The sequence below is a fragment of the Crocodylus siamensis genome, chromosome 3, assembly GCF_052110815.1.
Source record: "Crocodylus siamensis isolate JL-2025a chromosome 3, ASM5211081v1, whole genome shotgun sequence".
Lineage (NCBI taxonomy): Eukaryota > Metazoa > Chordata > Crocodylia > Crocodylidae > Crocodylus > Crocodylus siamensis.
In genome coordinates, this window is record NC_143397.1 from 252,993,732 (window position 1) to 253,020,056 (window position 26,325).

General features: G+C 40.3%; 1 protein-coding gene across 5 annotated transcripts in view; it reads right to left on the minus strand.

The window, feature by feature from the left end:
- Positions 1 to 26,325, minus strand: part of TRAPPC9 (trafficking protein particle complex subunit 9) — an 826,451-nt gene that overhangs the window by 487,255 nt on the left and 312,871 nt on the right. For all 5 annotated transcript variants that reach the window (XM_090040707.1, XM_090040706.1, XM_090040705.1 and 2 more), the window contains 2 exons: positions 21,931 to 22,073; positions 8,071 to 8,181 (listed from right to left, as the gene is read on the minus strand). In XM_090040707.1, coding sequence (XP_089896833.1) covers positions 8,071 to 8,181; positions 21,931 to 22,073 — 254 coding nt within the window. The remainder of the gene's footprint in view (positions 1 to 8,070; positions 8,182 to 21,930; positions 22,074 to 26,325) is intronic.

Consider the following 26,325-nt stretch of genomic DNA (forward strand, 5'->3'; position numbering starts at 1 on the left):
GAGATAACATCTATTACCATAAATTATGAAGTGATTTACGCATAAATGAGGGTTGTCATGAAATTTAATTCTAATGGTCTGATAATCAAGTAAGAAACACAATAATTACCATACCTACGTTTTTCCATAAATTAAAATCACTGCTGCAGGCAATACATTATTTTTGCTAACGTACATAACAGTTTCTTTCCAGAGCTCAGTCTGTTATATTTTGCCATTTAAAAAGTGGCAGAAAAACACCAAATCTCTGTGACAAACAGGCCGAGTTACTATTGACTGACTCGAAACGTTTTTGAACTCTTGCATGATAGTCCCTGAATCAACACAATTGAGTTTTACCTTTCACAATGAAAAACTGAACATAACAGCTACATATCATAAGCGGGGAAAAAGAAAGATTATGTGGATTATTCATACAAACATATCAATTGAAACACTTACACTTTAATTATATTAAAAGTCAGAATTCACTGAACAAAGAGCTTTATAGATGGAAAGCTCCATTAAACTAGCAAAGGTATTTAAAGCCAATGAGATAACCATTGCAAGTGTGCTCCTCTGACCATATGCAGTGGATACATTTAACAAAATATACATACACCTTAGTATAGTGCACTGAACATATTTTAACTAACTTAAGCCAGTAGTCTTCATACTTCACTCAATCAAAATCAGAGCTTCACTAGAAAAATGCTTCTATAAATCTATTAAATAAGTAAAACCGCCATATGTCTTCAGTGACCCAAACAAGAAATTTCAATGCATGTACTGAGCTGTAAAATTAGTTTCTGGGTTGTAGATTTTGCGTTTAACTTTCCTGTGAACTGAACAGCGTTTCCAACTGACATTCAAAGTCAAGACTTCTCCCATTGAACCCAGGCCCCACTTTGCACCCTCTCCCCCAAATGATCTGGCAATCAGAAAAACTTCCCTGTCATTGTTGAGATGGGTGCCCACGAAGGAGCACCCTGAACCCCACAAGTCTCGAGGAGGGGAATACAAGGTGAATTCCCACCCGACAGTGCCCTCCCCCTCATCCACAAATATTTAAAGGGCATGACAACTGGCCATCACCAAACAGTTGGTCATTCCTTAAAGACCAAGGCAATGGGATATAAAAGGTTTGCAAGCCATGTATATTCCCCTTCCACAAACAACTAAAACAAAAAGAACATGCTGTCTCATGAATCAGTATTTAGTAACTGCTAGTAACAATCACTACTGGCATATGCGAGAGAAACCTGGAGCAAACAACTAGCATGTGTGCGGGGTTGAAGGCAAGAGCGACCAAAGAAGGAAAGAGCAAGAAGTTAAGAAGGCTAGAGTTAAAAAGGAAAAGGGAACGTCCAAGGTATTAAGGAGGACAAACGCAATTATGAAAATATCAAAAATGGAGAAAGAAATAAAGGAAGCAGAAACAGATCATAGGATAACACTTTTCAACCACTAATCAGATACTAATGCAGACTGCTGCAGAGGATGAGGAAAGACAGGCAGAGGAGAATCCAGGACAACCCCTACCAAAAAGCTTAGTGCATCGTGTCCTGAGATGCTCGCAACGGTTGACTTAATTCATTCAAAGGAGTAAAGGCTCTAAAACTCTCTCCAAGAACGGTACCAATTTTGGCCGTTTACATAAATCACCTCTAACTGGAAGTGTCAGTCTTTTTGGTGAAAGAGGCTTGATCATTTTTCCATTATGTTTAAGGCAATTTGTACCACCATGGAAGAATGGTAGGAGCTACATACATCATGCTAAAGTTCTTGTCCTTCTTGCAAAAGAGAAGATAAATTAATCTAGAACATACTTCTTGGTAAATTTAATTTTTAACTCAGATTACAGCACCCAGATATGTTGTGATAAGACCAAAATTATTTTTTACTGAAAGGAGCCTATACTACCAAGACTCAAAGAGTGAAATAGGCTACGGTGTTCTTCCTTGATAAATGACCCTATTAGATACTGTCAGACCTATTAGACCCATCTAGAGCAGTACATTACTTGGAAAGGTTTACACCTGGTACAATATAATGATTTCAGGATATTTAAACTGAGATTATTAAAACCAAGTAAAAAATAAAAAGGAGGCACTTGTTCAAACATGTCTGATAAAACCAAAATCCAGGACTAAAATCCTCCCCCTCCCCGCCCCCAATGCCCTTCACTCCTTCCCCACAGCCTCCCCTGCCCGGCTGGTGCCCCTCACCCCCCACCCACAGCCCCCTGTTCCCCCTACCCCTGCCAGAGGGGACCCCAGCTGCCAGGGTTATGGGGCCAGGGACCTGAGTCTACAGCCCCCTGGCCCCGACAGGAGGTGGCGGCTGCTGCTGCAGCAGAGCAAAGTCCAGCTCGGGCAGGGGTGGGGCTGGCACCCTGTGGATGTGCACACTTTTGCGGGGCTAGGGGAACCCATGGCCCCCAGATTTGTGTCCAAGGCGGGGGCAGGCACGGGTTGCCCACTGTGGACTTGGGCTCCCACCTGATACCCTCTCCCAGAGCCTCCACAGCCTGGTGGGTGCAACAGTGCGGCCATGCAGAAAAGCTGCTTGCTGTTGCGAGCTCCACGCTGTCCTAGCAAGGTGTTCCCTGCCTGTATGGGGGTGTGCAGAGTTGTGTACACAGGGGACTTGTCACCAGGGCAGTGCAGAACTCGCAGCAGCAAGCAGCTTTCCTGTGCAGTCCCACTCTGACCTGGCTGCACCCACCAGGCTGTGGAGGCCCCAGGGGAGGGTAGCAGAGCCGGAGCCCAGATCTGCAGTGGGCAATCCACACCTGCCCCCACACCGTGCACAGATCTGGGGGGTATGGGTCCCCCCAATCCCTGGGAATGCACACAGGAGCAGGGAACCAGCCCCACCTTCCACACCCCCGGACGAGCTGCCCACAGCCCCATCCTGCCCCACATTGGGGCCCTGTAGCCACATACCCCCTGGGTGGGCAGCAGCCCCAGCCCCAGCCCTGCTCAATCCCACCCTGCTCCCACTTATCTGCAGGAGCTGCTCTCCAGGCTTCCTGGCAGCCATATGCATGTATGTGCACATGGCACTCCTGCCTGACCACCCTCCTCCTCAATGTTCCCCCTAAGGAACACTAGTCCATGAGCGTGCCACCTCGTTCTGGTGTGGGACACTTACCAAAGGGGGCTGACGGCCGGGGGCCAGAAGCTGGAGCTGGGGCCAGAGGCCAGGCGGGTCAAGGGGCTGCAGCTGGAGGCTGGGGCTAGAGCCAGGAGCTGGCACAGGCTCCGGGTAACTGCTCCACTCCCCCGCATCAGGGCCAGGGAGCGCAGCACTTTCCCAGAGCCAGCAGAGCCCACACCAGCCCCCCGCCCCAGCCTCCATCCCTGCCTTGCCTCACCTCGGGGAGGAGCTGCTGCCTGCCCCAACTGAGACTCTGCCAGCTCTGGGACACGGGGGAGCAGCCCTGATGCGGGAGCGCGGAGCAGTTCCCCGGAGCCAGCGGAGCCCACGCCAGGCTCCCGCTCCCCACCTTGCCTAGGAGCTGACCTTCAGCTCCTCTCCTGGTGCACGGCCTTGAAAAAGCTGTGCACAGCCACGCTTTTAGTTGTGCGTGGCCACGCATGCACACACCTTAAAAGGGAACCTTGCTCCTCCTGCTCCCTCCCAGCCCCCTGCAGCCTGGAGCTCAGCCAGCCTGCAGAGGGCTCTTTGCAAAACTGCAAAATCCACAGGTTTCAGTGTTACAATGAGAAATCTGCAGTTTCCTCTGGTAAAGGGGAAAAAAAAAAAAATCAATGTTTTACTCCATTTTTCTGTGGGAAACAGAAAACCCTGATCCCTGCTAATAACACCAAAGTCACAGGTTCAATCCCCCGTTGGACTAGATGATCTGCTGGGGTCCCTTCCAGTCTTACTTCTCTATGTTTGAGTGATTGGTCCTCTTTATAACTGCCCTTCAGGTTTTTGAAGATAGTTATCAAATCACCCCCTGCATTCTCTTTTCCAGACTAAACAGTCTTAGTTCTTTAAGCCTATCATCATTAAGTCTTATTTCCCAAGCCTCTAATCATTTTTTTCATTCTTTACTGGACTTTTCTACCCTGTTCATCTCTTCCTTGAAGTGTGGGGCCCAAAACTGAACACAGTAGTGCAGCTGAGGCCCCACCAGTGCTGAATAGGGCGAGAGAATCATTTTCCTTGATTTGCAAGAGATGCTAATGTTAATACAACCCAATATGCTGTTGACTTTTTTCGCAGTTTCATCCACCTGCAGTTCACAGTCAGCCTCTGATCAACTAGTACTCATCCATGTCGTTCTTCACCACACCTCATCTCCATCTGATGAGTTCCATTTGATGAGCTCCATGTCTTGTTATTAGCCTCCAAGTGCATGACCTTATATTCTGTACTACTGACTTTCATTTCATTTCTATTAAACTAGTCCCCAAAATCATACGTTTCGTTTTGTAGGACATTTTAATCCTCCTCTGCACTGACATCTCTGTATCTTCAGGAAATTTCATCAGTACACTCCCACTTTTAGTGTCAAGGTCACTATTGAAGATAGGTCCAAAAACTATGCTTGAGGAACTCCAATAGCGACCTCCCTTCCCGCCTAATAGTTCCCTTTTAAACACTATTCTTTGTCAGCTCCCCAGTAGTCAGCTGCTTTGTTATTTTATAATCCACTAACTGCCTTACAATTCATCAACATCTTCTCCAGCTTCACTAATAATTTCGCATGTGGTACCAGAGCTGATGCTTGCCAGAATTCTGGATACGCTATATCTATTACCTTTTTGGGCTAAGAATTAGTTAACAGACATCAGCTACCTTTAGAAACTCCATAATGCATTTTATCCTATTTTCCATCCACCTCCATGGTCTCATTAGTCTCCTTTTGAAATTTGTTCTAAATCTGTGCATAGTATCAAAATAAGGTTAAGAGGCTTCTATGGGCCTGCATGATTCCCCCTGCCCCACTTTCTTAAACGTAACGGCTACATTTGCTATTCTCCACTCATATAGCATCACTCCCAACTTAATAACTTTATTAAAGTACTGGCTACCAGACCTACTATTTCACGTCTGTTCTTTCAGAATTGGGAGATGAAGATCATCTCGTCCTCCTTAATGAATACAGTAAGTTCTTTGTATTTCACCTCAGCTATAATTATTTCCATTTCCACACTTTCATTCCCATTATGCATTCTGCCTTTTTACCAGTGTCGATAAGGAGGATGTTACTGAACAACTGGGTTGGGTATTATTTTCAGACCATACTTAAATAGCCTTAATTTCTACCCCGTGGGACCCCAATGTTTTCCCTTTTCTGTTTTTATTTGTATAGTTGAAGAATGTATTGATACTTACTTTAATATCATTCATCGAGGTCTAACACAGCTTAACTTTTGCCATTTCTCAGTTTACTTCTACACTTTTTCAATCTTGTTAAATATTTTGGCACCATAACACCAATTCTCTCTAATAACAAAGGCTCACTTCTTGTAAGTGCCACAGAAGAAATGGGGTCTTCAGCAGGCTTTAAATGAAGATATCATGGGTGGTTTTAACACTTTGTTTATGCTGCACACTTTCCACTTGCAAAGAAGGTAGTAACCAGCTATCAAGAAAACACAAGTTAAGGAAAGGTAGAGAAACAACTGAAATAGCTCTTGCTTGGCCAGGGAGAAGATGAAGGAAGGAAGCAGACTGCTGGAGTTAATATACAGTTATTTTCCCTGCTTTGTATTTCTTTGTTTCCATTTCTTTTCTTTTCTCTATTCCTCTTTTTATTAGAATTGTTATAATGGTAGAAATGAATTGAATAAAAGACTATTCTAAATTGTTCAAGAATTACATTCACAGTGAATTCAATCTACTTTGAGTAAAAGAACTAAGGTTACAAAATCAAAATAAGATGCGTTTAGAATGTATTAAAGGAACTATTATGAAATTTCTAGGAAAATATCTACTTAACAGGTGCCTGCCATTTCTTTTCTTTTTTTTTTAACTTGATTAACTGATCCTACTTATAAAATAGCACAGCCAATATTCCGAGGTGCATTCAATCCCTCAAAATACATACAAAGGCAAATAAAAATCTCCTACAAACAGCACTACTACAACCCTGAGGGGCTGAGGGCATGGAGAGCACTCTGTCCACATTCGCAGATGACATGAAATTATGGGATACAGTAAACACACTAGTGGGAAGGGTTTGAATCCAGACGGACCTGGACATGTTGGAAAAGTGGGCAGAAAAGAACAGTATGCAGTTCAACAAAGACAAGTGCAAAGTGCTGCATCCAGGGAGAAGCCAATTTTTTTTTTTTTTTAAACAGATAACAAAAATTTCCACCAGACTTCCAAGTAAACTTCTTGCCTTCTCTCCTGCAGAACCCTGGTTTGACAGGACAACACTTCCATTACTAAGCTATTGCTGTAGTGTGTGTGTGTGTGGGGGGGGGGGGGTTTAAAACTTCCAAAACTTTAAGTCAATCAGAGATTGTAGGGGTGTAAATTACTCTTCCAGCCTTTTGCAATTGCAATTCTTGCAACCACTGGAAGATGAGTGATCAATTCCTGTGGCATTTATGTGCTAAGTTCTCAGAAAAGTTAAAAAAAGAGCACCAAGACATTATCTGATACTTGGCATCCAGTTATTTCCAAAAATGTTTTCAAATTTCTTCCAGAACAGCTTAATTCTGGACTGTGTCCACCATATAGGACAGAATCCTCCCAAGTGACCACAGTCCCTACAACATCTGTCTGTTCCTATACCATAAATGCATTTAATGTTAAGTGGTGTGTTAATACCATTGATATAGGATTTTAAAATACTTTTCTTTTATTATCTTGCAAGTACGAGCACCATTGTGCCAGATGGTCTCCAATTCTTCAGCACCAATTACTGACAATGTCAGGAGCCCACTCTGTCATTAGCCTTTTTTCCTTCTATATGGCTATTTAAAATTGCTTTTTATAACATGGAGAATAGGCCAGTGCGTTGTTTCAATTGTGTGAGCAATATTTTCTCAGGTTTCTGCTGAGATTTAACTTTCTTTGGGAGCGTGTTGAAGTGTCTCAATTGCACATATTGGAAAAATAGGATTTTAATATTATCTGCAGTATGTTGTGTTTTTTCAAAAGATCTAAATATATTTTCTTGGAATAACTGTCCAAAATGTATGTCAATATATTCCTAGATATTAAAGCTCCCTAAATAAATTATTAGGATTAAATTCAATATTGTTATGTATAGGAACTAAATGCGATGGGTATGAGCTTAACTTCTTAAATCTGTCATCCCAGATTTTCTTTCTTGTTCTCCTAAAGGAGTGATTATATATTGAATTTGGCCTGGAAGATTTCTTTAGCCATGGTAATGTTAAGTTTGACTGCTGGACAGTATGTTCACTCACTCCATCTTTACCCGGTGCTCACTGTGAATTGGTGTTATTCAATACACCAAATTTCTGAAGTTGGACAGTTTGGTAGTGATATTTAATGTTTGGAAGCATCCGTCCTCCCTTTTTGCAGGAAGGAGTTTTTAAATGTAGGTTTCTCCTTCCCCCTCCCCCAAAAAAGTAGTTATCATAGTCCACCACTCATCTAAGATATTTCTTGGCACTATAGAAGGTAGAGCTTGGAATAAAAAATTAATTTGAGATAAAATATTCATTTTGACTGCTGCAATTCTATCTGACCATGGAAATTCATAATTTGAGCACTTTTCTAAGTCTAGTTTGCTTGTCTGAATCAAAGGTACATAATTACAACTGTACACATCCTGGCATTTTTAGTCATATTCACCCCTAAGTATTTTAATAAAACAGTTACCCCCATGTTATTTCTAAAACAAGACACTCAATCCTGCAGTCCACAAACAACAATGACCTGGTATCCTAAAATAAATTTTGCTGGAAGAAAACTGCAGCCGAAATAAATTAAACCGAGAAACTCTTGAGACTCAAACAAGCGTCTTCAGAGAAACAAACAAATGAAAATTAGGTTCTTGGAAGCTAGACAAAGATTTTAAAAAGGGGATACATGGAAACAACGAGAATAAAAATCACAGTATGAACTTTTCATGCTTCAAGCACTTACCGTTGACATTCGCCAGCATGTAGAACTAAGTCTTCATTGTTTCTAGCACTAATGGTAAGTTCATGTTCTGTTGAGTTAAAGACATCAAGGAGGAGGTGGCATTGCCGTGTGCTGTGTGAATAGTAAAAAACAGAGGAAGATTATAGTAAGTATATTACTAACACATTGAGCATTAGTTACTACATTACATTATGGAATTAATGAGACACACATAAGTGGCTTATCTATTTCAATTATAATAATACTTTAATTATCTTCTGTTGGGAATTAAATGTGCTTAAATTCCACTGAAGATAAAAAAGGGGCATGTACACTTGAAACAAGAGTTGAATGAAACTTCAAATCTGCATATGCTTTTGCCTCTTGTCTTGTCAAAAAGATGCTAAGAACTGATTTTTGTGAATTCTCTAAACCTTCAGTTAAGACAGGTTTCACTAAACATTAAGATAGTGGACAGCATCTTTTTAAAACTAAAATTAAAATAAAGAAACAATAATTTAGGTGCATGTTGAGTAGAGATGGGCAACTCATCATACTGTATTTGTGTTGCATATAAGGTACAAAAGGTGACAACGAGAATACGCTTTAATCACAGCAACTACTAAAAGACTCTTTCATGAAAGATTCTCTCTTTTCCTTCGGAAAAGGGAGCTGAGCCCCAGTGGTCAAACACAGCAGAGAATCCTCCGATTTATCACCTAGTCTCCTTTGTGCCAAAACTTATTCTTAGAAATCTTTCATTACAAAATCTTTCTTGGCAAACATATCAATTGCCTCACCATCTCAAGGAATAACACTGATCAAGCTGCACAAAAGAACCAGTATTACACTAAGTTTTAATGCATCAGGCAAGGTTTTAATCTAAGAATATTTTCTTTGGTGTCTAACTTGTCACAGTCAACATTTACTGAAGATGACACTGTTACACAAAATGAGAGAATCGGAACTGATGCCAACATGCAAAATATATATTCAGAGTGCTATATGACATAAGTTATTACTATTTCCTGAAATGCAATACCATCCATAAAAAAAGAGCATAAAGAAATATTTAAGAATTTTTTCAAAACATCATTATGATTTAGATTTAGCTGAAGGTAATGCTGAAGTTTACAACTTGCAACTTGTAAACAGGCCTGTAAGCCTACCTAACTTATTTAAATGTTCATTTAGTAGTACATATCCAGGAAACGTGGTAATATTAAGAAACTATTTGTGTGTTATGTAAAGGTGACTGTCGTGCGTCTGGAGTATCCTTAGCAGCTCAGAGATTTCGTTCCAACTGAAGATCCCTGATATGAGGAATCATCCAGTAATGTATCATTACTTACTCATAATCATCCTTTGAGCTTCCCTTTCCCCACATTCCCACTTGCACATTAAAAAAAAAACAGGGTGCCCAACACATTGAAGAGTGGGCACGTTTTAGTTAAGTACACACTGCTGCACAACTCCCCCACTCAAGGCAATGGAGAGCCATTCTAAATCTAAGCATTTACTCAACAGAGAGTAGGGTCTCAAAAAGAGCATCAGGAAGGAAATACATGCAGAAATATAAAAATTTAAGGCCGCCTTAGGTATGAATATGAGATAGAGACTCACAATGCTTTCTTTGCCTTAAGGTTTACCTTAGGAGTTTCTACTAATGACAGCAACAAAAGAAAGATCAAGGAAAGTGTGGGTCTGTTAGTGAATGGGAGACAGAACTCTGTGACAGATGAAGCAGAAAAGACTGAAGTGCTCAATGCCTCTTTTACCTCAGTCTTCACAGGCAAGGTCAGCTCCCAGAATGATGCACCAGGCAGCACAGTTTGGGGAGAAGATGAGCAGCCAACAGTGGCGAAAGAACCAGTTAGGGACTATTTAGAAAAGCTGGACGTGTACAAGTCCATGGGGCTGGATGTGTTGCAACCAAGGGTGTTGAGCAAGTTGGCTGATGTGTTTGTAGAGGCATTGGCCATCATCTTTGAAAACCCATGGTGATTGGGAGAGGTCCTGGCTGATTGTAAAAGGACAAACATAATGCTCATCTTTAAGAAAGGGAAGGAAGAGACTCCAGGGAACTACAGACCAGTCAACCTCACTTCAGACCCTGGTAAAATCATGGAGCAAATCCTCAAGGAATCCATATCTAAGCACTTGGAGAAGAAAATGATGAACAGCACCATGGATTCATCAAGAGCAAGTCATGCCTGATCAACCCGATTGCCTCCTATAACGGAATGACTGGCTCTGTGAATGCAGAGAGGGTGCAGCGGATATGATATACCTTAAACTTTAGCAAGGCTTTTGATGTGGTCTCCCACAGCATTCTTGCAAGCAACCTAATGAAGTTTGGTTTGTATGAATAGACTGTAAAGGTGGATAGAAAACTGGCTGGATTGTCAGGCACAAAGTGTAGCAATCAATGACTTGATGTCTAATTGGCAGCCTGCGTCAAGTAGAGTGCCCCTGGTTTCAGTCCTGGGACCAGTTTTGTTCCATATCTTTATCAATGAAGATGGGATGGAGTGAACCCCCAGCAAGTTTGCAGATGACACTGAACTGTTGGTTCTCTGGCTACTACAGAAGGTCTTTATAGCTGGTAAGTCATACTGGGCTTGCTGAAATAATGGTAAATCTTTTCATTCCGAGTTTTCTTAATGGAAGGTCAATGGAAGGGACATGATATACAAGGTGATGGAGTCAATCTAACTGAAATGAAGGAGACAGATAGTCTCTTTGTGCTCTTAAGCAATGAACTTGGATTCAGTGTTTGGTTCATATCAAAGTGATTTGGCCTTGAGTAACAAATCTCATTTTGGGTTAGAGACCTGTTCACTCTCCAAGACATAAAAAGCACCAAGTCCAGGCATCATTCTCCAGTATAACTACCAATCCTGAAGGCTCCCAAGATACCTATAAAGCTATTTATATTACATCAGGGGTGTCAAACCTATGTCTCACCACAGGCTAGATCCAGACTTGGTAGTCAGGTGACTGGCAGCAGTGCAGGGGTTAGTGCAACCATCACTCATCCCCTGCTGACACGCATCTTAAATGAAGCTCCAGAACAGATTTCAGCAGTGGTCCCTTCGCCTGCTCTCCCCACCCCTGAATTCTTAGCCCCTGGGAGACTCATGGGCCATACAACATAGTTTTTTAAAGCAGATCCAGCCTCCGGACCACACTGGCCTCACTGCATTATATTATTATTCTGTACTACTCTAAGATAACTATGAGAAAATCCAAAGCTAGTCTCAGGGGACAGTCTAGTCCTAAGGCAAGATGACAAGTACTGCTCATTCTCTGCGGTAGTAGGTGGCAACAAAAAACAAAAGGGGTCATTGATGAATCTTATGTACACACACAGATGAGAGCAAAGTTGCCAATGAGCAGATTTAGTGCATGCCATTTGAACATGGGTTTTCAACAACTCCATTGCCAAGGACAATCACTGCTTTCCCAAGTGATAACGAAGAGCTCCTCAAAAACAGATTTTATATTGCATCAGAGAATAATTTACACATTAGAGACCGTGCAAAAAGAATCACTCATTTTTCTGCCTTTCAAAGTGAATAGTGATGCTTTAAATAAGAAAATAAATTGTAGCAAATTTCAAAGAAATCAGTATGAAGACCGAACTATTAAATTATAGAGTGAGTTTGTGACAAAGCAGAAGGGCTGCCCAACAGGATTTTGTGACTTCAAAGATACCAAACAATGTAAAACAACAAACCACAATGAGCTGTGGCCACAGCCAGACTCATCCAACGGAGAACACTGAAAATGCATGACCGTCCGTGTTACCTCTCCAGCTATGGAGAGGTGGAACAGCTACATCAATATCAAACGTAGCAATACAAGCTGTTACGTAACAAAGCCACTTTAGCATTAATCCTGCTTCATACAGGGTCTAAGTTAGGGCAATTTAACTAAGATGTATTGCTAGAGGCTCACACAGACATAACACAGAACAACAGCTGCTGCACGTTCCCAAGCAGCAGTTCTCTTTCCTTTTTTAAAGCAGCTAAAACATATGCTTGTTCAGACCCTCCCCCTAAATGCTGGTCCCATGCATAATGACAGTCCATTATTGCATGTATATTTGAATATCTAATAAAATACATGCAGCTGTTTTTTATTCACAAGTTTCTATTAAAAATTCTACTGAGGTCTAGTGATCACTGAATATTAAATGCATATTAAGTGCACAAATTATACTTTTCCAGGGTAAAAGATTATACAAAAAATGGCTTAACTTATGCAGAGTTCCTTTCTCACATCCCTACTTCCAAGGCTGATGCAACTGAGAACTAACTAAAGAATTATTATACTTTCAACCAAGGTTAAAATATGATAAAATTTAGATGCTATTTTTAAGTTGTAAAAGCCTCAACAAATGAACATACAAATGTGAGTACTTCTCAACACTGTAACAAAGTTTGAAAAACACTGCTTAGTTTAATAAAGTAATATGGTATTGTTCAAACTGCACAGAAACACATATAGCATTGTACAGCCTGCTGCCTTTAGCTTCTTTCACTACTCTAAAAATGTTTAAAAAAATAAAAGAAAGTCAGCGACGGTGGAGGGAGGGTCCCCCATAGCCGGATGCCAAACCCAGAAGTGCCGGTGCCATGCCTGGAAGTGCTAGTGGCACTTCTGGGGGGCGGGGGGAGGAGGGAATCAATGCTCCACCTGTCTCCCCTGCCCATCGCCTAAGCCAAGAGCACTGGCACTCGGGGGTGGGGGGCACCCCTATGTGTCACCACCACCTGCCCGTGACAAAGCTATGCTGGCTGTCACTCACAATCCTACCTTCTGCAAGCCTATTGCACAGACTCCTTCATGAATTTTTCCAGGATTTTCCCTGGGATAGAAGTTAGACTAACTAGCTGATAGTTACCCAGGCCCTCACTCTTCCCCTTCTTGGCCGAGCGTTCCTCCCAAGAGATGTCTGGATAGTTGAAGGGGCCCACGATGACCGTGTCCTGTGCGTGCATGGCCTCTGTCAGTTCTCAGGTGAACGCTAGATCAGGTTTCTCCCCCTGGTTTGGTGGGCTGTAGCACACACCTGCAGTCAGGTCTCTCCCGCCGTGCCTGCCCCCCCCACACACACCCTCCCCACAGCTTGACCCAGAGGGTTTCAAGTCGCTCTTTGGAGCCGATGCTGGCCTCCAAGGAGGTGTACTGCTCCTTTACACTGAGAACTATACCTGCATATAACAAGCAGAGAACCACAGCTCATTGCTAGGAAGAGTAACAAAAGAGATAGGTTGCAGAATAAACAGTCAAGGGTACCAAGTGAGATTCAATTTATGATAAAATAGTATTACGAATTATTCGACCTCCGTGGTCAGAACGTATAAAACTGGACTTTAAGATAAAATTCCCAACTAAAAAATTTTAGTGAGCTTCATTTACTGTATTTACTCAAGTCCAAGATGAGGTGTTTGGTTTGGTTTTTTTTTAACATTTAATATGGCCGGGAGGAGTGGGGGGAAGACTGTCTTGAAACAAAGTACTGGGGGGAGGGGAGGCATGAAAAACCCTGGCTCCAGCCCCAAAACCAGATTAAGGCTGGAGCCGTAGCTGCTGCCTGCCCCCCTGCCCATCGCCTCTACACCCTGACCTCCTCCCCCCTGCAATCTTGGGTTCCCACCCCCTTCTCTATCTCCCCCTCCCCCTTTGCTGCTTCTGTCCCCACAACCCTTCCTCTGTCTCCCCACGCTGCAGCCTCTGCCTGTCTGTGCCTCTTGCCCCTCCCCACCCCACTTACCTTTGCTCAGGCACTGGCAGGCTCAATTCCTGATGAAGGGAAGGGAGGGTCAGGGGAGCAAAGGCTTCAGAGAAGGGAGGGGAAAGGGAGAGGGCTCAAGGCTGCAGGGGGGCCAGCACAAGGGAAGGTAAGGAGAAGTGGGATAGGTGAAAGAAGGCAAGCTGTTGGCTTCCCCTACTGCCTGCCTTTACTGGCCCCCCACTACCTGCCTCCCACTGCCTGCCCCTTTACTGTGTCCTCCACTGCTTGTCCCCCCTCACTGCCTGCCCTACCATGTTCCCCCTACTTCCTCCCCCAGTGCTGCTTGCCCCTCTGCAGTGCTGTTGGGGATGAATAATTAGGTTCCCTACATGAAAAATAACAACACACTGTCAAATTGTCCACATGTAAAATCTATTTATTGGGGGGGGGGGGGTTATCTAAAATTCAGGGTTGTCTCTGGATTCAGGTAAATACAATATTATTTACAACCTTGGTTTTGAGAGCATTATGTTATGGTATTAAGATGTCCTAAGCCTGCAAAAGAAACCATCAGATTGAGCACTGTATAGATATTTCTTTCCAGAAGAAAGCCAGATTGAGAAACAGAAAATTCTATAGAATTTGAAAAGTCTGAGATTTATATTGTATGTTTGACAGTCATCCACTTTTCAGGCTCTGAATTTCAGTAGTAAATGTGCAATCCGTTCTCTTCTATGAGCAATCAGGGTGATGCATAGATACAGCAAGGAACAGCTAGTCTTCTAAATGTTTGGGTTTTCAAACATTATAGCCACCCATTGCAAATATGTCCCTTTCTTTTGTTTAGTCTTTCAGTATTAACACAATAAACACTATATTATTTCATTCACTCATGTACATTGCAATGTCTGTCTTGCCATCATTTTGAGCAACTTACTCTTCAGGCACTGGCAAAAAATATAGTCTGGATTTTCTAATTTTTCAACTATGTTGCTCAGACTGCTCAGTGTTTTACTCTTCCCATATCCTAAAATATTGCATCTATATCCGAGAATCCTTTTTAGCATGTGGTATAAAACAAGGTTGCTTGTCTTTTTTCTATTTCTTGGTGTCATGACACCACTCCACTCCCTTAGGTCTGTGGGTCTGCCACCTCAGTCCAGCTGGAGGTGGGGGGCTGCTGTTTCACAGCTCAAAAAAATGCTTAAGGAGTACGGAACCGTTCTCCAGTGGATTTCCACTAGTGTTTTGTCCTTAGATTTAAAATGCCTGGAAAATAAAGCTTCTACAATTGCCCTGGGAAGAGTATTCTGTAGGATCAGAGATCTCACTGTTATAAGTCTCTTCACATACTAAATCCTCTTTCCTATAACATTACATTATATCTACCTATGAACCTCTTGTTTGCCCACACTGAATACAATCAGATCAGGATCAACCTCCATGGATTAATTAATATTTAAGAATTCATATCACAATGAAGTTAAGAATACCCTTATACCACATTGGCTGCCCTTTTTGCTGTTGTTTTTATAGCTGGTCAAATGAGATCTACAGCTACACCTCCAAAGTCCTCCTTAACAACACTTTGTTTCTTTTCAAACATGGCAGGTACCTCAGGTTTAGCTGGTTTTGTTCTCTATTTGATTTTTGTTCTCTAACTTACCCAATCCCAGTATCCCTCCTTCAGATTTTATTAATTACTGCTTTGATATATGTATGTGCCTTCAAGTATGTCTCTAATAACTAAATGCCAAGAATTGAATTATTTCTAGATATTTTGTTATATTTAATTTTTCCATCTGTTGCAACTTCAAAATATTTATATGAACATCTGACTTCTCTCGAAAACAGAAACACTAAGCTGTAACCTCAATCTGCAAATGAAAATGTTAAGTGGTTGGGAAAGCTAAAAAGTAAGCAATGACAATATCGGGATTCTTTTTATTTTTATATCTAATGAGAAACAATCACGATGCATAACCAGGAAGAAGCCCAAAGGAGAATGAGAAGGGGAATAGATGGTAACAAAGTGGGGGGGAGTAGATGGTCGGTACAAGCAACTATTGTTGGATACTGACAACAGCTGGAGAACAGAGGTGGTGCCTAGCTTGCTCGACCCTTCTGGAACCCCCACAGCATCTCTTTTTCCATTCACCACAATACTGAATTCATTAGGTGATATTTTCTAACTGTGATCATTGTGAAAGCTGCTAACCAATATTACTGTCAGTGGCTTGATGAGAATTTAGCTTAAAAACTGATCAACAACAAAGAACTGAAATTAAACGAACACAAAATCCAAACATGGCTGAGGGGGTAAGGAGCCTAGCTGAAGCTAAAGGCATGGTTAGATAAATGCCTGTATCCCATGACAGTTGTCAAGACAAGTTTAGCTATACAAAAACTAACACTATTAAAGGAGTCGACTTCCAAAGGCCCAAACAATTGGGTGCTGGAAATAAGACTACTATTAGGCCAAGGTTCATCATATTGATTGCAGGAGCTAGTTAAGGATGCAAGGGAATCTTGTTGGTGATTAAAGACAACATCTGAAAGGAGGTCAGGAAGATGCTCTTTTTGGGCAGTGCAGGTAAAAGCAAAAAAGAATGAGTTTGCCAACATAAAACAGGCCTTGGCATTTTGGTGAGTCTTTTTGTCAAGCTCCATCTAGGTCAATGATTTCAAGTTATCTGAACTATTTAATTTTGTATATTTAATTTTGGAATGTAATTATGTTATTGTGTGTTTCTATTCTGCTCTATGCGTTTGTATTTGCATATTATGCAGCACAATTTAAACTCTATTTTGAATGATGGTTCAAGTGAAGAAAAGAACTGTTGAATTTACCAAATGCAACTCCAAGATGGCTAATTAAGAGCCCTACGTGAAAGCTGCATTTCAAATTGATGTATAAAATGACTGAAAGAGCAAGGCACCATTTTCCAGTAATCGATGGGTAAGAAATAATAATACACACACACACACACACATCCCCCATTGTTTATGAAAGTATCAGGACAGAAGGTTTCATGTATCATTAATCTCAAACTTTGCATATAAAATTCTGCTCCAAACAGTAATTAAGCACGAGGATTTTGATGCAGAATGGGTTTTTTTCAGTAAGCTGACAGCAGGGTCAAAGGGTTAGAATCCACAACAAAAAACACAGAATCTCATTTGTGAAAAAAGGATGCCAGGTATGAACAGGTGAATTTTAAAGTGCTTAACCAATTTACAGCAGAGCTTGTGTTTGCATACACCTATAAGAGCGAGTACAGGTAGGCACCTTAAATTTGATGCTGCTTTTTATACACACACACACACACACACACACACACACACAATTCATGCTATACAATTGATTTTGGAAATTTTTAACTCTCAAGTATTCCTAAGGTCTTAGATACCAGGATGATTGGTACAACACACTGGAAAGATCATTTCCCAAGTTTAAGTTGTCTTACATTTCAAATACACAGAGAAAAGTCGGGATGGCAATTTTCCAGATGATCAGGCAGCTGCATAGTTTTCTCTCACAAGCACCTGAAGGTAGCTGGAGAGTAAGTGGGGAACCTCTCCAGACAGTAAATATCAAATAACTGACTTTCAGTGCAGAGGTCATATTTTTGCCTCTAATAAGAGGTTTCATTTCCCAAGAGCATTTAAATTCAGCAGGAACACTTTGGGCCGGCACATTTTTTGGAACCCAGGGAAATTAAAGCAACAAGATTCTTTACTCCAAATTGTCAACTGAAGAAAAAACTTAAGTGTTGCTTGTCTCCTAAGAACTAAATGCAAGATTGAAAATATAAAACTTAATAAAGTTGCAGCTATAAGTTTAAAGGAAATTAATTTTTTTAAGTTAAAAAAAAAAGAAAGAGTGAAAGTCTGCACTGTTACAGTTCACTGTAGTTTAGTCTTTGCAGTAGGCAGAGAAAACAATCAATAATCAACAAAAAAACAGATTTTCACCTAATGACAGCCACGTATTCATAGGCATTTTAAAAATGACAGTATTATAATACTTTTTTCAATTTAGAACGTAATATAATATGATACATGATGTGGGTCAGTGATAGGAAGTCAATAAAAGGAAGCACAGGAGCTAAGTAACAACTTTGTTGATCGTTAAGACAATTAGCAAAAAACAAATATGGTGAGAGATGGGGAGCATGGGAAAATAATAAAGAACATTTGTGATTACAGACAAGGCATATACAGGAAAAATAAGATTTTTAAGAGCTTTTTGGTAGATGCTGCACCAATGCATTGAAGGAAGAGAAACATATATACTATTTTACCTTCGACTTAGCAATGCCTATAGGCATTTGCTTAACAGCAGCATGTGCCTAAGCATGTCCCTTTTAAGCAAAGCACCTGAAATAGATGCTCAATTTTCTTTGCTTTCTTGGGATGAAGCATAGGTTGAATAGGGATGTGCTAAGGAAAATGCACCTGAATAACGCATCAAAGAGCTACTTAACACAGCTCACAAAGACACTCTCACAGACTCAGAAGGACAGACTTCCATCTTCAGCTCCCTCTGTGTAAAAATGAAGTTTATTTCCTACCTATGGGGACTTTTACCATCTTGTACCATCTACACTTTTCCCAAAGCCTGACAAAGGGACTTTGATCTCGAAAGCTTGCTGAAAAGGACAATTTTCTTGCCATTTTCCAGTCAGTCTAATAAAAGGTATCATTTTGCAACCAAGAGTTCTAGTTTTTTGTATGTCTTTTTGTCTCAGACCAACATGGCTACCAAGTACACCCCTGAAGATAAGGTCACACTTAAGTGCTTGGGTGAATTGGGGCCACTATATCCAGCGCCTGCTATGATGCAGATTAAACCCACTGCAAGACACCTTCTGTGCGAATAACTGGTCATCCTCCTTTTCATATCCGTTTCCTAGGTACAGCACCTTACATGCATCTTCGTTAAAATTCCAACAGCAAACTCTTCCATTTGTTAAAATCTTTTGGAGAATAAAATTAGAATTTGGGTGTTTGCCAATCTCCCTCCCGGTTTTTTTGTCATCTAAAAACCTGACCAGGAAGCTTGTTATTCATTGAGCCAAATTATGACTAAAGATGTTGAACGCTAGATGCAGAACAGAAATCTGCAGATCTCACTTGAAATCTCACCCATTTGTAGTTATTTTTTGCGTGCACTATTCAGCCAATTAATGTAACCAACTAATATAATCCTACCAGACCCACATTTCTTCAGCTTACTTATGAGAATGTCACATAGAACTGTATCTACAACCTGTATTTTTGTATTTAAAAGAAGCAGTAATAGGAGGCTGCTTATAAAATGCTTCAAAGGCTGACACTTGCACAAGAAAGAAAATAATTGATCTTTTGCTGTACGATGCATCATCAGGAAGTGTAAATGCCGTATGCCTGTAAAACATAACCATCATACTCAGTCGAACCAGAGGTCCATCCAGCCCAGAATCATGACTCAGAACAATGGAAAGCTGCAGGTGACCCCTAGTTCTTTTATTGCGAGACACAGCAAGTAATAGTTCCATATTCATTTCTTCCATCCCATTTTTGATTTTATACATCTTAATAATACCCTTCCTCAATCATTTCTTTTCCAAGCTGAGAAGTCCAAGTTTTCCCTCTGTTATATCACCTGGAAGCAATACATACTCAGATCATCCCTACTACTCTTTTCTGCACCATTTCTAATTCTACTGTATCCTACTTGACAAGCTGCCCATAATAGTCCAGATGTGGGTAAACCACAGATTTCTGTAATGGTCTGATATTTTCTGTTTGGTTTTCAATTCGTTTTGTACTCATTTATAGCAATCTATTTTTTCTGTTCTAAGCCCCTGATGAGGTTATCAGATTTTATTTTTTCAAAGTGACATTTTTTGCAACACCATAAATAATTTGCTGAACATTTATAGAGTACCCAAGCAAGCATACCCCGTATTTGAGTTCAGACTTCATAGATAACATCCTGTAAAAACTTTCTTAGCACAGCTCACAAAAAAAGGAGTAAGCTTATACATATTATACTACACATTTCATTTTTAACTAGTGTTTGGCCAATCTCCCTATTAATAAAACTGGATAATTTTTATTATGCAAACACATAATCTATTTATGTATAAAATTAATCCCTAGATTAAATATGTGGTTTATTTCACTTCTGAATATATTTGTATCTAATAAGATGAGACATATATTCATATATTATTATATGTTTATAATATATAATAGAAATATAATGTTTATATAATGGTAAACAAAAACAAATCAAGGACGTCCCAGATTAAATTATACATATTCTGATTCCAATATATATTGCAATTTAAAATATACTGATCAAGTTACTGTGTCTGTCAAATAAATTGATATAATCTAAAAACATAAATAAGCTTGTCAGGCTAATTAGGAGATAAATGTAGTGCTTGCTAGAGTGCTCATTTAAGACGCACTTAAACTGTTAATTGCATTATAAATAGTAATCTGGCCATATATTAAAGCGAACTTACAGTGTAACAATATAGCAAACAAGCCACAAAGGTGTTCCACATATAACGTGGAACATCTCTGTAGCTTGTTTGTATCAAACCTTAAATAGAACATGTGGTATATGTCAGGGTTGTCCCATGATAGATTCTGACACTCAGCTGAGCACAGAGATCCAGCATGGGGTAACCTCAGGGTCCAGGTCACAGCCATCCCCTAATCCCATCAGTGGGATCAGGTTGGAAGCAGTTTTGGGTCCTGGACCGAGCACCCCCATCCTATCCCTGGAAGTAGAGGGATGGGGCAGGGAAGCCATGAGCCAAGAAGCAGTTCCCAGCATTGGGCTCATGGTGCCCTCATCACTGGCAGCAGAAGACCATGGAAATTACACCTTGGAGGGTTACCAGGTACCACCACAGCTTCTTGAGTGGCTGAGGAGTCCAACAAGCAGACCCTTTCACAAATTGCACATACAACCTCGGCTGAGCTTGTGCTGGCATGCCAAGTACCATTTGTCTTGCCTGCCTCCGATGCCTCTTCTCTCATCTCATCATTGACCCTCTCCATCTCAAAATGACATAGGCCCTGCTTCACAGTGGCTTTCCACTCACAGTGGTCCAAAATGATCGATAACCAGCACTGGCCATGTAGCTGGAAATAGCCATGTAGCCAGAAGTCCCAACTGTATATGAGCTTTTCTAAGTTCCAGAGTACCTGTAGAAGTGGCAGTTGGGGAACTGGTAGCTCAGTTACCCAGCTGTAGGCACTGCTTTATAGTGTGCAGCATGGACAGCTGGGGAGCCAGGAGCTCCCAGATCCCCATGGCACCTTGACACATGGGGAACCCTAACAAGTGCTACTGAGGTGGCTTCAATGGGCTTCCCTGCCAGGGACTTTAAACCCCCATGTCTGGCAGCTCTGCTCAGGTGCAGGGGATCAGATGTTCCCAGCAGGGTTTAAAGATCCCAGTGAGGGAAGACCTTCAGCTGCCCCTCCCCACTGTAAGCTTCTGATCCACTGTGCCCACCAGCCTGGACTGAGCTGCCAGGTATGGGGTTTTGACAATCCACTGAGTATCCATCTAGCTCAGAGAGGCCCAGTCTCAAAGAGGATCTAGAGCTGTCACCTGACTGTCAGCTTCAGTTTCCAGACTACTTTGGAGACCCATGCCAACCCTGGTGCCATCCAGGGCTGGGGCCAACAATTGCCTAACTGTTGGCTTCAACCCTGATCATTCAGATCAGATTCCATAGCGCCATTAAAAGAATGTGTGCCAGGGACTGATAAAGGTAAACACCATCTTGGTGGTATTTGTTTCACTACTAGTGTATAGGACAGTAAAATGCATGAACTTTATAAATATTCCAATAGATTTAAACTGATTAAACCACAGTGTTTGGTTTTTAAAGTAAGAGACTACAAGTCTAAATACTGTCAGTGCACTGTAGACTAGACAATATTCTATACACTTCCACATGCAATTTATTTATTCCATTCAAGAGCCTATAACAGGACGTTCTATACATCTCCATCTGATTTATCCATTTCATTCCAGAACCTCATCCAGGTGTGGCCAATAGGTTTCCAGGATGCTTTTGCAAATGACACTGTGTTTTAGATAGTTATTTGAAAGGAAAAGTTACCTTGTTGCAGGAAGGGTACTGACACGTGTAAAGAAGACAGATGGTTCCACTTCCACATGAAGGCCCAGTGACAGGTCCCTATAATAGCCTTCAACATGTCCTGGTCCCCCTGAGTATTTAAAGTTCAAAATGGCTTCCAGTGTCTAAAAAAAAAAAAGGGTAAATCTTGTTAATTATGGCCGTGTTACTATGTACTATGTACAACAACTGTTCAATCAAATTAAGTTATAGAAGAATTTAAGCATGGGCAAAATTTCTAGATCAGTCAAGAAATGTCACCTTCTAGCCAGCACAACTCATTTTCTAAAGGAAGTGCTCCATAGCCATAATCAAATAATTTACCACAGTTAGTTCAACCAATGATATATTTTAACTCAATCACATACTTTTAAATATTAGGGTTAAAATAAAGTCATATATAATCACACATCATGCATTATTTTCAATATTTAGTCCCAAATTATCAAAAATGAACTATTTGAAAAATAATATAAAAATAACTGAGGCTCATTTTGCTGCTTTTCCTCTAAAGAATAAATATTTCTTTACCGTTACAAATGCACCATCCTTCTGGTCAAATCCCTTATATTTTAAAGGCTTAAAACTGGCTATATTTACTAAAATGAACATATCTTAAAGCCTTACAATAATACAGAAATCAGGCTTTCAACTTTATAGGAGCTGTGAGAGAGTGCTTATGCTAAGCAAGGCCTAGCATTAAAAAAAAATGCACTAAAACTCCCAGAATGCTTCAAGGAGGTTGAGGAGTCAGCGATTGACATTCTGGTAATCACTTTCTGACCCTTAGATGAAAATACTGAACTTCTGACCTTTGAACAAATGATAAAAATAGCAGACATGCCGCTTACATTGTTAAGAATAGGAAACTGCATGGCTAAACCGCAATGACGAAAAAACAACCGCAAATTATGTCAGTTTTGACATTTTAACCCTGCAAAACCCAGCAAAACATATAGATGAATAATGTATTTAGGTTATAGAAAATTAGCATAAGAAATATAAAGGTCATTAAGAATTAACATAAGAAGTGTAATGATTATAATACAAAGCGTATCACCTGATATTATAATATAGATAAGTTAACTAAATAACCAATAGAAGTAAGAATTAGAAATGCATATGTATACGTGTTATCATATATAACTAATAGTAAAGTTATGTTAGATGCCTCGCTTCCACCATGGGGACAGTTTTGTATCTTTTGCCTAAAAAAAGATAAGGGACTCCTTTTAAATGAGCTGTTGACCAGTTCTGGGACTACTGAATCAGGCAGCCGCACCTAGACCTCCGGGTTAGAGAGCAAGGGCTTGATTTGGGAACCTCATGAACCAACAAACCTCCTTTAGTTTATGACTTTGTGAAACAATAAAAGTTCTAAATTGAACAGGTCTGAGCCTGTGCTTAATTCAGTCCTATATAATTCAGCATCGAGCTCCCACAGGAGCCATTATAGTTTCATAATAATTGGGGTGTAACATGGCAAAAATTGTATAGTAACTTTTGAAGGAAATTTTTCTGTCATATATAACCCACAAAAACAGAAACATATGTTCCCTTCCTAAATCCCAATTCAGAAACTAAATAATAGATGTAAAAATAGTGAGCATCTCTACTGCAGTAGCTCCTTTCCACTCATGTATTTCTCTTACTGATGCTAATTCTTCAGAGCTTTTTGGCAAGCGCACTCCCTCACTCCTTTTTTCCTTAATGAGCTGCCCGTGTGCTGGTTTTCATCAGACCACTTTTTATGCTGTCCTGTGTGCTCCAGCTCCAAAGAAAACACTGATTTTTGTGGTGGTCAAAAACATTTTGCCCTCCTCTTCAAGCTTGAGAGAGCGTTTTGAGATTAGTGAGGCCCTTCTCAGAAAGCACGCAGAAGCAATCAGAGCAAGGCACTGGGCTATCAACATTTTCCAGCTTTGAAAGAGTTTTACCGTGTTAAGTGGTCTGACATTATTCCATTTTACTGTCAGGGTGGAAACATCCTTAATTTTAATAAAACATTCCATTGGGATTTCTAATTCAGTGATCCGAGGTAAATGTGTACACGGGTAATCATGTTTCCCCACTCCCAGGTCATACAAAACTGGTGACTTAACTTTGCCTCCAAGTATAGCCCCAAGCTAGTGTTACTCACAAGAGCTGCCTCATAATACCGGGAGAAGTATCCAAGGGGCACCCTGTCCCGATGTCGATTTCTAATCTGTAGTCAATCAACCCAAGCTTGTGTTACCTTCAAGAGAGCAATCAATAGCAAGTACAAAAACAAAAAAAAAAGAGGACATCTACTCTAAACAAACACTTTACTCTGCTTATTCAGCTCACCTAATTAACAAAAAATAAGAGACGGAATCAGCAAGTTCAGACAGCTGACACTACTTCCAACTAAGCTGTGTCTTCAGAAAGAACTCCAACATTAATTAGGAATTTTGCTGTGAAACACATGGGTCTTACAGGCTTTGTTTAATGCCATCATACTCAAGGCAGGATGCTGGGTAAAACTGATGCTCTATGATATTCACATTGTTTGCTCTATATAATCAGACTGTTCTTCCATACGTTTATATAAGAACATCTTTTAGCTTATCCAAATGGTTACAAATGAGGGAAACAGGAGCTCTTTGAAAGAGTCGTTAGTGGGAACCCCTAGAAAATAAAATACTTTTTCTACTACATGAACCAGAACTCTCTCCAAAAATCCTAAGCTAAAGTTACAACTGTGGAACTAAAAATGGCACCTCCAAAGCAGGATTGCTCTTTACAGATAGTCAAGTAAAAAAAAAAAAAAAAGTACCACTAACTACATAGCCTGTTGGCTCGGCAGAACCAACGCGACTAAGAGACAGCTGCAGATTCTATTAGTCTGAGCATCCCCAAAGGAATTGTTAAGTATCAATCAATTATCTCTGTAGAAGCCTACAATAAGCAAAAAGGATGCACAGGTGTCAATGCAACTTTAATTTCAGCTGAAAATCTTTTATTACCAGTGAAAATATACAACCAGCTTGACAAGACAGAGTCGATATTGTGCTTTGAGGGCAAGCAAGCAGAAAAAGTTTTTGAACTGCTTATTATCCAATACAGAAATCTTCAAGAATATTTGTGGAATAGAGTCCTGCTTTAAACAGTCAAAACCTCATTACAAATATTACAAGAATATCTTGCATCGTTTTGGTATGACCAGTGAGTGTTCTTTGTCATCATTTACTGGTTTATAAAATAACATTACGGTGTTCAAGCTTCATTGCGTAATAACTTGAACGTAGCTAAAAATGCTCAGGAAATACCTGAATAAATATTTCACTGAAAATACTTTCGATTGAATTTCCAATCCCAGAGGGAAAAAAAATCTGGTCTTTTCAGAAAGGAACTCTTTGCATTGCTCTGCACAAGCATGTGTAAAACATCACGTCCTGCTGTAAATAGTTCAATAATTTTGGAATATCTCTCTCAATAGGACACCGACAGTAGTTACTATTACAGGAGGTGTCATTAACTTGGTTTCTTTCCTATTTCATTTTCTAGGCAGTTACAAAAATAAGCAGTTGAGAAGAAATATCTTGTATACTTATAACTTCTCTCTTATTTTGCAGCTGATTAGAAGTCATTACCTGCCCACACTCTCATGCTTTAAGTCAGAACTTAGGTCATTATTTCAAATGCATTGACCTAATGTAATACCAAGTGCTCAAAACTTTTCAATTTAATAATATGAATTTCTACACATATGATTAGTGTAATCTACAAAGCACTCTGAAAACTTCAATTAATTCCTGCCCGGTAGGATGCTTTAGTCCCATTATAAAGATGGCCTTTCAACAAATTTCCTCTAGACTTACAAAATGGCACGCCTGAAACCTGAATCCAACCCAGAGCACTTAAACAATACATTATTCTCAAATCACAGAGGGCAGAACTGACAGATCTCACAGGCTATGTTGGACGATAACAGGTTGTTACAAAGTTCTTTCACAAGCTAATTTTTCACTATAATTTCTAATATAGTTGCAAACTAAATGAAATACTAAGTCTTTTTTTCTGGTACTGCTATATACAGAAGTAAAGGAGGAAATGTACATCAGAAAAGGGCATGCACCCACATCATTTTACTTAAAGGTATTGGAGGTATTTCAGACAGACAAGGTCTTTTCCCAAAGAGTTTCAATACAGAACAAACAGAAGTATAGGGAAGAGACACGATAGAAAGGTAACATCTATGCAAACATATTTTCCGTAGTTCATTATTTTCATGCGTTAGTACATTGAAGGATGGTCGTTTAAAGTGAGGAAGTCAAAAGGTTCTTAAATGCCTAACAATTATGTTTTCCAGTGAAGTAATGGAAAGACTTTGGGGCAAGTCACAAGGAGCTGGCC